The sequence below is a fragment of the Seriola lalandi genome, unplaced genomic scaffold, assembly GCF_002814215.2.
Source record: "Seriola lalandi dorsalis isolate HSWRI2012SDOR001 ecotype SW California unplaced genomic scaffold, Sedor1 jcf7180002052274, whole genome shotgun sequence".
NCBI lineage: Eukaryota > Metazoa > Chordata > Actinopteri > Carangiformes > Carangidae > Seriola > Seriola lalandi.
Window position 1 is genome coordinate 1,071,599 of NW_019522827.1, and position 17,967 is coordinate 1,089,565.

Consider the following 17,967-nt stretch of genomic DNA (forward strand, 5'->3'; position numbering starts at 1 on the left):
AATGTTTTAGTCTCTTAATCGTCGCTTCACTTAATGCTGCAGATACCTGCCGCTGGAAATGTTTGTGCTGTACTTTCCATCTGCTCCTTCCTTGTAAAACACTTCTCTCCTGTCACATGTTCTGTGTGTTTGACCTCCCTCCCTCTGCCTCATGCTCTGCCTCCGTTTCTTACTCACTAATGGATTACATGTCATTGCCTGGTTATCTCTCGCAGCCGCCTGTAACCTTCATCTTCTGTCTCTCTCTGTCTCTCTCTCTCTCTTTATCTCTCTCAGGAGGGTACCATCCGGTGAAGATCGGGGATTTGTTCAATGGGAGGTACCATGTGATCAGGAAGTTGGGGTGGGGCCACTTCTCCACCGTATGGCTGTGCTGGGACATACAGTGAGTCACACACACACACACACACACACACACACACACACACACACAAACACACATTTATAGTACAGCTAGTACAGCATAGGCTTTTAAATTCTGCTTCACGCCGCTTTCATGCACATACACATTCACCACTAACACGTCATGACCCAGAAAAAGCACTCAAGGTGCACGTAGTCGTCCCCTTCACCTTGCTCTCATAGAAACACACACACACGACATCAAATAAACCACACATGCACCTGTTGACAGGATCTGGCATGTCACCACGACAACGGTTGCAACCCAGACCACCGTGTACTAGCACCAAAGCCGTCCATTTGCACTATGATGTTGTTTCTATGTTTACGTGGCAACCAGGGAGGATGGATGACGGTGTCATCAACCCAGTGTCACCTTTCAACGACTCACACACACATACACACACAAACTCAATTACACTAATGGCGGTCATAAACTAGTGAGTTGGAGATGTATTACTTTACAGTTAGCCCCAGTACTTGACAAATGCTGGCCCTTGGTTTTATTCATTATGTCAGTATCGACATAGAATCATTTTTCTCACTCTCCATTTGTCTTTTCTTGCTTCTTCTTTCTGTCATATATTTCAGCTCTTTCACAACAGTTTTAATTTTTAATTCTTTCTCTCTTCCTTTATCTTTGAATTCATATCAATTTTAATTGATTTTCATTTGTATTATTTACCATATTCTGTTAATGTATTGTTCCTGTCTCATTGTCTTATGTGTTATGTTGGCTGGTGTTTTGCACTTAATATATTCAGCATATTACAAAAATGCTTCCCATTTGTTGTTGACAGAGGTTTTTTAAAAGAACTGTAAAAACTGTAAAAGATAATTAACTTTTTTTTGTCTATAAATTGTTGAGAAACATTGAGCCCAACATGATGTCTTCAGATTGTTATGAGCCACAGTCCGAAACACAAAGATATTTATTTTAGAATCAGGGAAAACAAGTGTTTTCACATTTGAGGAAACAAAGTAATATTTTGCATTTTCACTTGATAATTTACTTTAATGATGAAATGATTGTCAAAATCACTGTTGATAATTTCTTGGTAAATTGGTTCATCAACTAATTGTTGCAGCAAAATCAGCAGCAGTTGTATATCTTCTTAGAGTTAGAGGGATATAATCACATGGGGCCACTCAAGTAGATTACAGAGTCACAATACAGTGACAAATATCTCACATGCATACCGTCAATCAGGAAACATGTATATGTGGACTATGATAAGGCCAAACCTGTGTGTCATGACATAATGTTGACATTAGTTCTTTTGGGATAAAATGCCACATAGCTCATACATTTGCATTTCCAGCGTCAGTGTGGACAGTGTAAACGGCCAGTTCAGGTGCTATTTTCATGTCTTTCACATAGACACATTACTGTAATTAGCTTTTCTTGCTTTAACGGCCTATTGGTTTCTGAGTCACTATGAAATGTGAATAATGTCTCTTTATGTGTGTCTTTACAGAGTGAAGAACTTTGTGGCGATGAAGGTGGTGAAGAGCGCCCAGCATTACACAGAGACGGCCCTGGACGAGATCAAACTGCTGCGATGTGTGAGAATCTGAATCTGTTTGACTCTCTGGTGTTTCATTTTCTCTTGCTCTTTTTTTGTGTGTTCCTTTTTTGTTTGTCTTTCCTTATGGCTTACTTGCCTTCTCTCTTCCATTTTTGCATCCTTCATCCTCCCATATCCCTTCCCTCCTTCTGTCCTCCCCTCTTTCCTTGGCTTCTTCTCTACCTCCTCGCTTCCCCTTCTCGAACCTTGCATCTCTCCCAGTTTGTCTTTCTGTTAATAAGAAACACTGACAATACGCTGGTCATTTATCTTGGATGGTTTTCGTAGAGGAGAGTCATCTTTGAATCAGTTTTTCAGCATCCTCATCTCCCACTTCGATCTCCATTGTCTTCATCCTTTTTCTCAGCTCTCTTCTTTTTGCTCCCTCTCCTCTCCAGAGTTTGCTTCATCCCATTGTCCTCTTGTCTTTCAGGTGAGAGAGAGTGACCCCATTGACCCCAACAAGGACATGGTAGTCCAGCTGATAGATGACTTCAAGATATCTGGAGTCAACGGCATACGTATCCTGATCAAGTGTGTGTGTGTGTGTGTGTGTGTGTGTGTGTGTGTGTGTGTGTGTGTGTGTGTGTGTGTGTGTGTGGCTGCGCTTTTGTGAGTTTTATATGTATGTTTGAGTGACAGCGATATGATAATGTGAGTCCTTGACTCTCCATCCCAGATGTGTGTATGGTGTTTGAGGTGCTGGGTCACCACCTGCTGAAGTGGATTATTAAATCCAACTACCAAGGTCTGCCTCTGCCGTGTGTCAAGAGCATCATCAGACAGGTGAGGAGTAACACACACACACACACACACACACACACACACACACACAAAATCTGGATCAATTATGGATCTAACCACTGCAGTCCAGTATTTGTAAAATCAGACAGATTTCCATAAGAGTGACGGTGCATTAGAGGTCAAACTAGGTGACATATTTATTACATGAATGGAGTTGCATTCTTACTTCAGGATGATATTTTTACATTGGTAAAATGAATAAAGATAAAACTCACTCAGTGTGTTTTACACAGAATAGAAAAATATCATATACTGGCAACTTCACTGACTGTGCTGTATTTGTCATGTCAAACATGTAAACGGGTGAGTCATTTCAATAAATAGCAGGCGAACGAACTTTCATAATACGGTACTCTCCAAATAGAAGTTACAAAATGCTAAATGCTTAAAGGAGGCCATAGGTGCGTTTATTAACCGTCTCTGATATAAAAACAATTTAAACATGGGAATCAATGTTGCAGATCATTTGACATTACAGTAGCTATGTCAAATGGTTGAGCTGATGTTTTTGACAGGATTTATTTAGAAAAAGAAAAGATACACCTACATAGTTGGTAGTATTCCACTTCTTTTTACTTTATCTTTGAGAATTAGGAATTAGAAAAAGTAGGTTTGTGTTTCATGAAACAGGCATGTGCACTGTAGTACAGAGACATAAAGTATTTCTATCTATAATTCCTTGGAGTTGGAGGTTAAGAAAACATTTGCTTGCTAGAGATGGACTTTGAAAGACTAGGAGAAAAGAGAGGAAGAAGAAGGTGGATAAAGAAATACATGTTAAGAGTAGAGGACAGACTCAAGAAAGCACTGTGCTAAGACCTTCTTATACAGTGCATGGCATTGTAAACTTCACACTTCACACTTCAGTACCACTGCCTTCCTAATAAGACGCAGGACTTTCAGGCATTTTCCCCTCAGCCACCTGATGAGCATGTGAACTCGCTGAGCTATTTCAGCGACTGCCAGCCTCTCGCTGCTCAAAAGACGAGCCGAAGATGAGTAGAAATTAAATGAGAGTGTTTTTCCGCTTCAATCTCAAAGCCTCTGGACAGAAACAAATGAGAGAAACAGTGAAACAAAAACATCAACAGCCTCTCCTCTCTGCCCTCACAGAATGGCAAGCATTGGAGGAACGGCTAATTTGGCTCTGAGAAGGAGAGCGAAGAATACGAACTGAGCAGACCATCTACAATTAAACAAGAAGTGTGCGTTTCTGTAATAAAATTGTGTCTGTTTATCTGATTGTGTTTGTAGGTCCTGCAGGGTCTGGACTACCTCCACACAAAGTGTAAAATCATCCACACGGACATAAAGCCAGAGAACATCCTGATGTGTGTAGATGATGCTTTTGTCAGGCGCATGGCGATGGAGGCAACCGAATGGCAGAAAGCTGGAGCCCCGCCGCCGTCCGGATCAGCAGGTAGGGACACGCCAACACTCGTGTTTAATATATTTTAAAGGCATAATTTGAAATTTGTTTTCTTGCTGAGAGTTATCATTGTCATGTCTGTTAGATGAATATGAAGCTGCAACTGGTTATCTTACCTTAGCTGGAAACAGGGGGGAACAGGGCGCCTGGCTGTGTTCACAGGTAACACAATCCAAAACAAGAAAACACTCTGGCACATAACCTCCGTAAAAACCCAGGTGGGGGTAACAAAGTAAGTAGAACCCCTGCAAAAGACTGACAGGCAATCTGGTGAAACATTTCCACTTTTCCAACTGGGATATTCTACTAAAATAAGAGGTTCTACAGGCATTTTTTCTCTGTTGGTGTGCCACCTTTTTCTACTTCTGAACTGATTTGATGTTTGAGGTTGAGCATCCAACTGGAATGCAGACTTGTTTTTCCATTTTTTTTTTATTATTTATGAAGGTTTTTCTCCCAAACTTTGCTTCCAATTTACCATGTATTTTACCCTGTTAATTAAAAGTGAAATAAAGATAAAAAGTAGAAATGTTGGCAGCAGCATAGCTCCGCAAAAACCCAGTATGCAGTGAAGTCTGCTGGTTTGGTGCTAAGCTTTTTCGTCTAAATTTAGAGAAAGGAGAGGCTTATAATACATGTAGCTGGTAAACATATTTGATTTGAAATCTGTGTTTATAATAAATGGAATAAATTATGAGTCGTCAGTACTGTAGTACATTTTTTTTTCCCTCTAAACGATCATGTTTAATATTGAAATGCGCGGTAAAGAAAAAGGATTCTCACAGAAGCCTTTTGTGCGTCTCGCTGCTTGCCTTTTTTTCTTTATACTACACACAGACATTTTCTCGTCTTTTCATCTCCTGTCGCCAAGTTCTGCCACTGAAACAAATCAAGTTCTTAAAGAACAGTCTTGACGAACTCGACGTGAACCCTGTCCCCTTCGTGAACCCCTCCCCATCCTCCTCTTATGAGCTGTCAATTGCTTGCATCAGCCAATAAAGTGTTTTTGAGCCTTAGGGTAACCAATTATACTTCTTACATTTCTACACAATTAAAGTCAGGCACAAAACCATCAACTGTCAAAAGAGAGGGGTTCAAATATGTTTGTGACTGAAGAGACAAAATGAATAAAATGTTTTGTCATAAACACAAGAGCAGAGGTGGTTAATAGCAAAATGTCTTTTAATATATGCTTTTACCGTTTGAGAAGACAATATAAACAAGACTGAAGCCTCAAAGGTAACATATTTTGGGATGTTTGGATTAAAATGAGTTTATTCAGGAAGATTTTTGGTGAACAGAAAAGCTGAGCTGCTAAGATGAAAAATCTGGACTGCTGTAGTTGACACTAAAATCAATCAATCAGTCAAAATGTTTTTGTGCACCACCGTATCTGTGATTGTACATATTAAGAGACTATTTATATTAAATATTAAAGATTGATCATTTTTGGTCAGAAAATATGTTTGGAAATGGAAAGGTCTTATATTTATCTTAAATGTCCAATATTTTACACTTTTACAGTGTTTTATTGGAAGTTTTGATATGTATATAAGAAGATATATTTGTGGTCTGAGTGTCTCAGTGTAGTTTCTCTGCTCTCAGGTTTCTCTTTGGAGCTGTAGTAACGAGAGCTCGGTGAGCCAATCAGAAAAGAGGAGGCTGTGAGCCTCTCTTCTGATTGCCTCACTGTTTTCAGACTGATCAAAGCTGATTGCAGTTTAACACTCAGGGAAACCAAAACCCTGCAAGGTTGGATGGTGGGCTGACTGCTTTGTTGTGACATCACAAAGTGACAGAAGTCCTCACGGCTCGTGTGCATTTCTTTGTGGACTGAGAACTTTGATACTTCCACAGTATTACTATAGAACCTAGACCTGCTTTATAATAAAAAAAAAGACATGGACATCTACCTTTATACAATGTGGGACCTTTAAGTATCACTCTACTGTTACTCTTTTGATGTTTCTTGATTCAACTGAAAGTGGTCTGGGAAGGATGATAATTAATATAATGGATCTGGAAAAAGCGTGAAGATGTATTTCTTCATTTGCTTACAATTTTCTCACCTCACCTATGGATTCTGTATGTATCAAGTCTTTAATGGGAGAGGGAATACATAACCTAATGATTTATCATCCAGGAGAGTAGGATATTGAACGTAGTGTTGAACTCCGTTGTATGACGCATTGACGTCGGTGAGACTTTGAAGCCCCTGATTGTTGTTGTTTTTCTTTCTGTCTGTCAGTTAGCACAGCCCCTCAGCTCAAACCGGTGAGTACAACAGATGTGAGTATGAAATAAGAGAAACGCAAACACACACAAACATAAACACGCACGCAGACACAGAAACACAAAAGTGAAAAACAAGACAGATGCCTGTAGAACATTTCAAACTGTTCGATATGTTTGTCACAATTGCTAGAGAGACAGGGAAGATACTGAGTGCACCACAATATTAAAATGTATAAATACTCACAATGCCTAATTAGCATTTTTTTGAATAGTACATAGAACGTCAAGAATATTGTATTACATGCAGTTTCTTTTTCCATTTCCCTATCAGACAAATTTTATGAAAATTAACTATGACATAAAATATAGTTGTTGTCCTGTGAAATCTATGTATCTCCAAGCTAGAAAAGAAGAGATATAGCCCTTTTTTCAGATTGTCTGCTTTAATCTACTGTTTCTGTAACATTAACTGTCTCTAATCAAATAAAAAGATGTCCTTTGTTGTTGTTTATTAAGTTTATCACTTCCAAAACTCAGCTTAAATGTGTCATCAGGACTGTGTGGGTGTGGTTTGATTGAATTTGATTGACAGTAGTCTAGCAACATAAGCAAACAGCCCCACAGCTCTCGGCAGAAGGTGATTCAGATGTTTCTAAATCCTGATTGGTGCAGGAAAGAATTAGACTTCACCTTTTTTGAACTGAATCCCAGCCACTTCAAACAAGTGAGAAGAGCAAAAACAAATACAGAAATCTCTCATGAAGTCTCTCAGAAAATGTGTGTTCATGCACAACTCTATCAGAGTAACAAGCAGATGAGCAACCAGGTTGTGGGTGCCTTTCAGAAGTAGAAGAATTTTCTGGAGCCATAAAGGAATCTTCTATCCTTTGGTTTAGCTGGAAAATTCAAAATTACCAAATTTTGAGCTGCATGGTTTTCATTGGACAGCGATGATATGCTCTATTTAAAATGTACAAATAGTCTATCAACATACAGTGGAAGTTTTAGTTGACAAATCATATCCTACCATTCAAATAAGTATCAAAACCTTTTATTCCTTAAATGCCTCCTTTTCATGCTTTTGTTTTTTTGCCTCGCTTGTGACTCTCCCTCTCCGTCTTCTGCCCTTGGTTTGTCTCTCAGGTGGGGAAGATCTCCAAGAACAAGAAGAAGAAGCTGAAGAAGAAACAGAAGCGGCAGGCAGAGCTGCTGGAGAGGCGGATGCTGGAGATTGAAGCCCTGGAGAGAGAGGCCGAGAAGAAGGAAGAGAGAGCCAAAGAAGGGGGGGAGAAAGGGGCGCTTGAACACAACCGGTCTTCGCCGCTGCAGCCACCGCCACCGGGTCCCAGCATGGCCCTGGGAGAGAGCGACGAGGATGACGATGATGAGGAGGACGGGGAAGACGAGGAGGAGGAGGGAGGAGAGAGGGAGAGGCCCATTAGGTTGACTAATCATACATGTGAGTCATGTGATCCTGAGTTTTCTCTAATATGTTAAATACACGAGGCAGATGATTTGATAATTGACCAATTTATTTCAAGAATGATCAGTGCCACTGTGCTCGTCTGTGAGAATCCTTCAGACTGAGTTAACTGAAATCACATGATCCCCTTAAATTTCTCTTGAAGAGATTTTTTCTCTAAACTGTACAGTGTAGTGTCCAGTACATATTCTGCATCACCATACTGCCGCCATGCTCGGGAGGCTTCAGACCCCTTAAAATAACCCTAGTTTCAGTGAAAATCAAACAACAATTCAGATTCAGGCTAGAAAAAAGTATCCTGTATTTCACAAGAAAAAAGATTCAGAAAAAAAAAAGGTTTCTCTTATTCCTTTAATTGTTTGATGATCCCGACCTCCAAGTTAGGAAACACTTTTCCAGAGCTTCATTGAAATTACATGCCACAAAATGTCCTGGACATTATTTTATACACATTTATTCCCAGCATTAAACCTGGCATATTTGTTTTTTTTTAAATTTTATTTCCTAACTATAATTTAAAATGAAGTCCTGTGGATTTACCCAGTATTTGGCACTGCAACATGTATCTGAATGATTCTACAGTAGGACTGAAGACACTAGTGCTGTTTTTTATCGGCCTTCACGCAAGTGTTTCATGTACATGTTTTATTATCATCATGTTCTGTTTCTTGTTTGGTCTAAATCCCGGTTCAGAAGGTTGTTCACCCTGCCAAGAATACAGTTTAGTACAAACTGAAATTGGAGTTGGGCACTTCATGAGCCTTTGGCTTTTTGACATTTCCTGTCACATCTATTTTACTTTTATACTGTTGTATAGGCACAGAAAACTAAAACTGCCATTTTCGGTGAATTTGCTATATTTCCTCCTTACGGCGTTGTTTCCGACCTCTGAGTCACCACCTCAGCTTTGATTTGTTTAGCAGAACTGGACTCAACTTTGTCTGAACTTCAGCTGTTTTGTCTCAGCTTCATTGAGACAAGTTTGCAATTCAGTCTGATTATCAGATTAACACTGTGAAGATTTAAAATCTTTTCTATTGGAAGCTTAAGGTGAAAAGTGGCGGTGTCAGCCTTAGGAAGCCGATTTGGTTGAATCCTGTCTTTGACTCGACTTCTTGCACTTTGCATTCACTGACAGGCACTAATTTGTTCTTTTTAGTTTATTTAACCCTCTTGAAGCTGAGGCATTTATCATTAATTTAAACAGTGGTGTACAATAACTTCTTATGCATACCCTTTGATTTAAGATAAAGCAAACATCGGCTCAACCTGATCACGTGTTCTCGCAGAAGGTTGGTTGAAGCTTTTAATTCAAGTGGGATCCACTGTGAAGGAAAAGTGATCAACATATGTAGGTTAGCTTGTACTTTTTTTTACTGTATTCAGGTTGTCAACATTCAGAAAGATGATTTTTTTTTTCCAAATCAAAGCAGTGGCTTTTACAGATCTGCAGCATGAGTGAGCTTGCGAGTACGTGTATGCAGCTTTGTTCAGTCTCTCTGTGAATGAATAGGAGGTGGATTGGCTCCAACAGCTCATCCCACACTAGACCCACTGTGTATGGGAGGCTAGGCTGATTCACAAAAAAACACACAAAAAAAAAAACAACACAGTGTCTCTCCGTCTCCCTCCTCCACCCTCTGTCTCTCCACCTTCTGTCTCTTTCATTCTTGTATTCTCTCCTTTAGCTCCTCTCTCGTCTTTATTCGCTTCTCATACTGTTTTCCTCTCTGCCTACACTGTCTTTGATTGCGCTTATATCTCCTTCCCACTCACTTCCTCTCTTAACTGTTTTTCCTTATCTCTCTCCATGTTAGGCGCAGCACCTCCCCAGGAGCAGAGCGAGGTACCCCACATCACTGATGGCGACCCCGACGAGGAGGAGGAGGAAGACGACGACGAGCCCACACCTGTCGCTGAAAAAGAAGCCCCCATTCCTCCCACCTCGGAGGAAGGTAGTGGAGAGCCAACACAAGCAGATGTGGAGGAAGAGGAGGGGGAGGAGGAGGACGAGGAGGAGGAGGAGGAAGAGGCGGCATTGAAAGGAACAGAGGATGAGAATGAGGAAGAGGAGGCGGAGGAGAAGGTAGAGCAGGAGGAAGAGGAAGAAGACGAGGAGGAGGAAGGGGAGGAGGAGAAAGAGCCTGAAAGAGAGGAGAATGCAAAAGAGGAGCCAAAGAGTGAGAGAAAAACGGAGAAAGAGGCAGTGGTGGAAGAGGAGGAATCAAAGGAGCAGGAGCAGGGGGAGGATGAGGAGGACGAGGAGGAGGACGAGGAGGAGGAGGAGGAGGAGGATGAGGAGGATGAGGATGAGGAAGACGATGATGACGACACGACCACCGACCTCGTCACAGAAAACACGTCCCCTATCAAACCCCACAACAACAAAACCAATTTGGCCAAAACCAACGGTCACGTATTGTTGGGTTCTGAGGGACTGAAACCGAACCCTGGCACCCCTCCGCCCCCCTCGCCCACCCCCGAGCCCCTCCTCTGCCCCCTGGTGGAGTCTGAGCTCAGCTACACAGACAGGGACAACTCTCTCAGCTCTGGTTATGAGATGTATAATGGCGAGCTGTGTGAACCGGGGTTGACCAACGGCTCCAGCGATCGCCATCTGGGCACGATGCCCCTCTTCCCTGACTTGCCCCTTGATCCTGAGCCGGGAAACCCCATGCCAGTTGGGACGGCAGACATCGGAGCAGGACCGTCGCCCAACAGCCCCGCTGCTGACCGCAGTCGTACTGTGTCATCCTCGAGTACGGGAGACACCCCCAAAGGTGAGACATGGTTATACTGTCTACTGTCGAATGTTTTATATGTTGCTGGGTTTTATCATCCCACTTCTACTCATTATATTTATATATATATTCTTTTATTTAACTTTATTTAATTCGCTGATGTTTTATGATCCCTGATTTTATTTGCATTTGTTTTGCTTTTGATTTTTTTCTGTGCTTTGTAACTTTGTTAAGTGCTATATAAATAAAGTTTATTATTAGTTTTATGTTACTATGTATTCACACATAATTACAGATTTACATACTACATCAAAAACATTATGGAGCATTATGGAAGTGTTGAGTATAAAATAAATAATCACGTTAAATATATAAATGAACCAATAAATTGTGAAATATTATGTCACAATTTCTATTTTAATAATAAGAATTTTATTGGGCTACATTTTGATTTCATTAAAGACATTTTTGTATTTCAAAGCGCCAGTTTTTATTTCATAATGGCACTTTAAATTAAAAAAGAAAATTATATAGATAAATGTGAAATGATTTAATAGGAATGATTAAAAATGACATTTCATAGGAGTTAATTTTTTTCTTTTATTTAATAATTTATAGGTTTATTTAGACAATACACAGTTTATTCCTGTGATTATTTATATGATAATGTCTTTTAGTTTATTTAATATCAAACAGTTTAGGGTTTCATATTCAGTCATATTCAATTGTACAAAAAGATACATTTATTAAAAAATATACACACAAATATGTTTTAAAATATGGACGCAATATAATATAATAATATAATAATAAATATGGAGGCAGCCCACAATATCGTTTGGATACCACCTATTGATTCTATTCATTTGTCATTTTTAAATCAGCTTTGATCAACAAATGATTTTAAGCAGCCTGAATTCTTCTGCCACCTTTTCCCACGTCTCCATTGAAAATGAAATTTTACTGTAACTTGAATGGATAAAGAATAGAAAAAAACATAATGGTAAAAGTTAATTTTGGTCTTAGGTGAGGTAACAGATCAATAGAGCATGAATAATTATCAGTATGTTTTGATTTTCTTTTGTCATCTTATACATTATAGCTGCCTGGTAAGCCGATCCAATTGCTCATTGTTACATTTTAGTGTCCAAATATCTCCCCTGGGTATTATTAAAGACTCACCACCAAAATTACTCGTCCACCCACAGCTTTCACTTTATTATCATCAACCTTCTAGCTCCAGGGTCACTTCTAGGATCACATCTCCACAGTTTAATAAGGATTTTTAAAAACAAAAACATGTCTCAGCAGGTACAAACACATTGTGAGATAATAAGACTTTACTTAATTATTAAGATAATTAAGTAAAAAGATGAACCTTGTTTTATCAACACATTTTCTCAACCAAGTTATTAATTTCAAGTCTGTTTTCCAGTTCAATAACACTCTGAATACATGTCATGATACCTGCAGTGGGTTCTCATATGACACGACGCCTGCAGAGTCCAAGGCTAAATTTCTCTTATTTGGATTCCTTGTTTAAAAAAGCTGAAGAGTCCCTGGTCTAGAATAAATGTCTATTAGGACATTAGAGTGTGTAAACTGTTCTTATTTGACTTACTCTATGCATTAACCCTTTATTCTTTCGCTCTTTTCCATCTCAGTCAGGGCCAGAGCTGCAGACCTGCTGATCAACCCATTAGACCCACGCAACGCTGAGTCTATTCGAGTCAAAATTGCTGATCTCGGAAATGCCTGTTGGGTGGTAAGACACAGTGTCTGGAATTTGATATTATGTGATTTGAAGAATATTTTTTTAGTACACAAGGTTGAAGGCTTTTTACATTTGGTTTAAAAACCTGCTGGGATTTAGCTGCAACCAGTGGGTCACAGGCCGGCACCACCGCAGGGGCAAAATAATCATTTATTTGAATAATTATTGACATTCAAACTCTTAGTTCCTGTAGTTTGTAAAGGTTGGTTTCACTTGTTTTGCAGAAATTATTTTATTTGGATATAGACATGGGCTATGTCAGATAATCTGTTTGGCCTGGAGGGTTTTATGGGGAGTTATTAACAAAAACATAAATGCAGTCATAACGGTACTATCTGGGAGATGTGGTTACTGTGGGTCTCACAGCTTCTGAAGTCCAGATGTTTGAAAGGAGAGTATCTTTAGGAGGAGGAGGAGGAGAAGAAGAAAAAGCATAACAATAATGAAAATATTCCTGTTCAATATTTTGTGTTTGTTGCCCCCTGCTCAGGATCAATTTGCAGGCAATTCCTAAATGGGAAGCAGAATGGCACAAGGTTACATGTTGAAAGACAAAAGATAAATGAGATTTGATTAAACAAAAACTTTTGTCTCATTTCGTTCTTAATTTTAAAAAATAATAAAAGAGATTTAGAGAATTTTGTTTGACAATTGCCACTGACAATTTGTACACAAACTTACATAATCCTATCCTCTCCTCTCCTCTCCTCTCCTCTCCTCTCCTCTCCTCTCCTCTCCTCTCCTCTCCTCTCCTCTCCTCTCCTCTCCTCTCCTCTCCTCTCCAGCACAAGCACTTTACAGAGGACATCCAGACAAGACAGTACCGTTCCATTGAAGTCCTGATAGGAGCCGGTTACAGCACTCCAGCAGATATCTGGAGTACTGCCTGCATGGTGAGGAGAATACATACATACTGTATATACATTGCATTACATACATAAACTATTCATTTTTTAATTAATCATACACACTCAGTATAGACTCAAGTACTGTACTGCTTCTCGTGTAGGCGTTTGAGCTGGCAACCGGAGATTACCTGTTTGAGCCCCACTCTGGAGAAGACTACTCCCGTGATGAGGGTGAGTATTTAAAATTACGGTTCTACACATGTAAAATTTAATTTCCAAATATGGAAACATAGAAAACTTGCCATTTGTTATATGTATGATGTATATAGTTGTGGACTGTAGGCTTATTATATTTGGGATATTGACTTGAAGATGAAAAATAACTAGTAATTAGGAAAAGTGATCAATATACCATGGGAATGCCAAAGCAAAGTGTCTTAAATGTTTAACGAACTGTTCTTATTAAACATTATAAGAAATCGTCACATTTTCATGTGACGATTCGTGTTTTTGCGCTATTTAACCTCAACTCGCTTTGCAGATTTTCTCCATTGTTAAGATACAGTACATTTCTGCTAACTGTGCCCTAACATCACAAAGGAAGTGATGCATTTATCACCACTTTAAATGCATTTGCTTAACTTTTAATGATTGCACCATGGAGTCTAATGCTCACAATATTCCCAAGCTCATTCCCCAAACAAAAATACTAGCAGCATAAATACAGTACACAAAATAAATTAGTTTTTTTTATTTTTTTTATTTAGTTTTCAGTTTTGTGCATCACTCTGTGTGATCAACTCTGCTGAAAAGGAAGAATGTTCTTCTTTCTTGTGGAAAACCCAAAGATTAATAATCACTTTGGGTTGCAACACCAGTATGTGATTTTGTAAAAGTTTTGAGAACACAACACAAATTTAAGCATGTGTTTGTTGTTTTGCAAGTGTGTCACCTATTCTCAAAAGTGGGGCTATTGTTTCTTACAATGCATCTGGACAATGGACAAAAACTGTAAAAGATCAATCCTAATTGTGGTTTTAAATACAACGGCCTAGAGTGAGCTTAGTTAAAACTAGCCATCCCTCTCCCCAAATCCCCCTATCCACTGTCAACTGTAAATCCTGTCCTTTAATTCTGCTGCTATGCCTCCACTCATTTTCACCCCCTGTACACCTGAACCTGAACTGCTCAAATGTTATAGATACACAGAGATCTCACACAGCTCCCGTAACTGTGCTCAGTATCTGGACTTTTGCTGCATAACAGCAAATGGAAACATTTAATGGATTAAGCTTAAGAGCAACATGAGCCAGTTATCCTGTGAGTATATGTGTATCTATATTCCGGTCACATGTTACATTACAGTCCCTATATTTGCATGTAGACTCCCGTCATTAACCTCACTTATTCTCTTTACTCTGTCTTGTGAAATACAACACATTTCCAAACTGTGCACCCTCATCTTCATTTAACTTCTTGATCTCTTCATCCCCCACACATCTTTGATCTCAGCTAGCTCATTGTGTTATTTTTCTCATCGCATGTGGCACACAGTTAACCCAATTCTGCGTGTTTTGCACAGGCATTAAGCCAGTGTCAGTTTTGTCCTGACATCCTGATTCACAGGGAGACACCTTTGATCTCCCACCATTGAGGCCTAATTGAAAATCTAACGTTCTGCAATTCTGCATCTGAATACTTGTCACAAGTCTAAACATATCATTCCATCACCTCTGCTGTGGGGGCACAGCTCACTAACATGGATTTTTCTCCTTTACTGTCTGTGACTGTCTCTTTTTTTCCTTCCTTTCCCCTCTTTTCTCAACCTGTCTCTTCCCTTCCCTGTTTCCTTACATTTTACTTTCATCTCTCCTCCTTCAATTAATTCCTCTCTTCCTCGTCCTTACCCTTTCTTTCTCTGTCTTTCTTTGTCTGCTTTTTTTTTTTTTTGGCAACCTTGTTCCTTTTTCCTCCCCCCCTCTCCTCCCTCCCTCCCTCCCTCTCTCCTCCGTAGACCACATAGCCCACATCATAGAGCTGCTGGGCTGTATTCCGAGGCACTTTGCACTCTCCGGAAAATATTCCCGGGAGTTCTTCAACAGAAGAGGTAGCGCTGGACAGAGAGCTGGTGGGACTGAGACACACAGATATCTAAGGTGGACAAAAAATGGACACTAGAAGAAAGTTGAGACGCCATTAAATTTTGTCGATTTGAATTTGATGAAAATTGGATTCACTGATTGAATTTGTGACTGAAAACAATGAGAACGAATCCCCACCACTTCAAGGTGTTCCATTAGTCTGTGAGCGTGTCCATGCGGTGCCCCAAGGCAGCAGTGTGTGTCAGTCCCATACAGCCTGTCGTGTTGATGTGTGTGTGCATGCTGTAATGCTGAACCGTGCCTGTTCCCTCTGTGATGTATGTGGTGGTGGGCAGACCACATCGCTCTGATCATGGAGCTCCTTGGGAAGGTCCCACGCAAAGTGGTCGCTGCCGGGAAGTACAGCCGAGAGTTTTTCTCCAAGAAAGGTAAACGACCCCATGGTTAATGGTTGGTTAGGTGTCGGGTAGGCCTTATGGAATAGCTCTAGAACTTCATAATAGTCACAAGACCTGGATGAAGTAGTGTTTGTTGTGTAGTAACATTTGCAGCACTGCCAGTCATTCTACATCAAGGCAGTTCAGATTGATTTCAGGTAAGTTGTCAATCACAGCAACAATGAATAATGAATTGTACGGCTGGGCGATAATTCGTTATGATAGTTCATTGACTTTCATTGGTATATGGTATATGGTGTATATATTCATGGAATGATCTCTTATACTGTATTCACGGTTAAGGTTTAGTATACTTTTCTATTACTTCCTGTACGGGGAAATTTGGATTAAAATAATTGCTGTATAAAAGACAATAAAAGTAAAAGACACACCAGAAAACACTGGTCTGAACTAAAATACAAACACATGAATCATAAAACATGATCACAAACAAAAGAAAAAAGAAAAAATCTTTTTCTAAATTTTGTTGTCCAAAGTAATGAATCCTAGCAAATTGGGAAAAAAATCCAGGTTATGGGGCGTCGTGTAGCGTAGTGGTTTAAGCAGGCGCCCCATGTGTAGAGGCTACAGTCCTCGCTGCAGTCGGCCCCGGTTCGAATCCCGCATCGGACGGCCTTTCACTGCATGTCATTCCCCCTCTCTCTGCCTCCCCGTTTCCTGTCACTCTCCACTGTGCTGTCCATTAAAGGCATAAAAGCCCAAAAAAATATACTTTAAAAAAAAAAAAAAAAATCCAGGTTATTCAAGGTTTTGTTGTAACTGTGGCACACAGTTAATTGCTTTGAACATCCACTTAATTATTTTACATGTAATTTTGTTGCCCATCCTTACTTAATTGACATTCATATACTTTGTTGTGATTGTCTTAATTATCTGGCACTGGACTGAGGCAAAATAGTCTGTTTAAATCACTACAGACAGAGGCAAAAGAAGAAAATGATTTGTCTAAATAATTAAAAAAAAAAAAAAAAAAAAAGTATTATCTTAATTTTGACTTGAGCAAACCAATAGATAGTTCTGCCTTATTATATTCTTATCAGCAATTGCATTTTGTGAAATAATGGCCAAAGGAGCCAATTAAACAAGAAGTAATTAGTCACCACAGACTGCATATCAAAGTTAATAATTCACCATTTTTTGTTGAGCAAAAGTCAAAACTTAAAGAACATGCTATTCTACTTTGAAAGCAACAATAGCAGTATTAATGATAGCAGTGATAGTGAAGTCATAATCTCGACCTAGAAGAGTAAGTCTTCACCTTACTGCATCTAAAGTCTTAAGTGTGTATTACACCTCACTGGTTCTGCTCATCTTTGAGCCTGGTAAGTGTATGGATCTGTGTCTGATACAGCTGATAACCCTTGCACTCTCTCATTTATTCTCTCTTTTCTTTCTCTCGATCTCCTTCCCTTTCTGCTCATATATTCTTCATAATGTGGCATGAGACCTGAATATTCTGCCTTTGATGTTGTCTCTCTATCTGAGGTCTGAGCCTGCACTTGATGTCTCAATGTTCTCCCTTTTATCTCTTAGCGCTCTGTTAATCTGGTCTGACTTTCTCGCTCTGTCTCACTGGGCTTCTCCTGTCTGCCATGCTGCCTTTAGCCATGCGGAGCAATCGAGCGGCCTTGTTACCTTTTTTTTCCTTTGTGCACCCTGATTTTTATTGAACTTTCGGGAGGGAAAAGTTGGTACACTGATTGGAAAGAAAACAATTGAAACATGTTCATACATACTCAAAGATACTTTTTTAAGAATGCAGATAGAAAGATCATAAACAGGCACCAATTTGTATCAAGCAAAGCCTCCGCTGTAAAGGTTTATGCTGCTGTCAGAAGTCACCTTTCCTAATCAGTCTCTTGTACAATGCAGTATAGGGGAAGTCTTGATAAATGGTTTCTTTTCCCCCATATTGTGCTCTGCTCTCCAATCAGTGCATAGGAAGGAGAGGTTACCATGGCAGCCATGATTTGAAGTGGACCTTTGGTCTTGATCACTCCCACCATTAATCATTCTCTCATACTTTTTTTTTCTTCTCCGTCAGTCTTATACCCCCAGCCAATCATTTCCCTCCACTCTTTAATAATGAACACCTTCCTCTCCTTGTCTGTTTCTATTACCGT

General features: G+C 39.7%; 1 protein-coding gene across 6 annotated transcripts in view; it reads left to right on the forward strand.

Moving 5' to 3' along the window:
• The window catches only part of srpk2 (SRSF protein kinase 2), a 70,933-nt gene that overhangs the window by 49,230 nt on the left and 3,736 nt on the right, over positions 1-17,967 (forward strand). For 3 of the 6 annotated variants that reach the window (XM_023400193.2, XM_087172288.1, XM_087172291.1), the window contains 12 exons: positions 277-385; positions 1,881-1,968; positions 2,404-2,491; positions 2,650-2,756; positions 4,029-4,194; positions 6,452-6,492; positions 7,582-7,897; positions 9,739-10,701; positions 12,327-12,427; positions 13,222-13,329; positions 13,446-13,515; positions 15,722-15,814. In XM_023400193.2, coding sequence (XP_023255961.1) covers positions 277-385; positions 1,881-1,968; positions 2,404-2,491; positions 2,650-2,756; positions 4,029-4,194; positions 6,452-6,492; positions 7,582-7,897; positions 9,739-10,701; positions 12,327-12,427; positions 13,222-13,329; positions 13,446-13,515; positions 15,722-15,814 — 2,250 coding nt within the window. Of the gene's footprint in view, positions 1-276; positions 386-1,880; positions 1,969-2,403; positions 2,492-2,649; positions 2,757-4,028; positions 4,195-6,451; positions 6,493-7,581; positions 7,898-9,738; positions 10,702-12,326; positions 12,428-13,221; positions 13,330-13,445; positions 13,516-15,298; positions 15,392-15,721; positions 15,815-17,967 lie in introns of all 6 variants that reach the window. The other 3 variants (XM_087172292.1, XM_087172289.1, XM_087172290.1) reach the window with 3 other exon arrangements.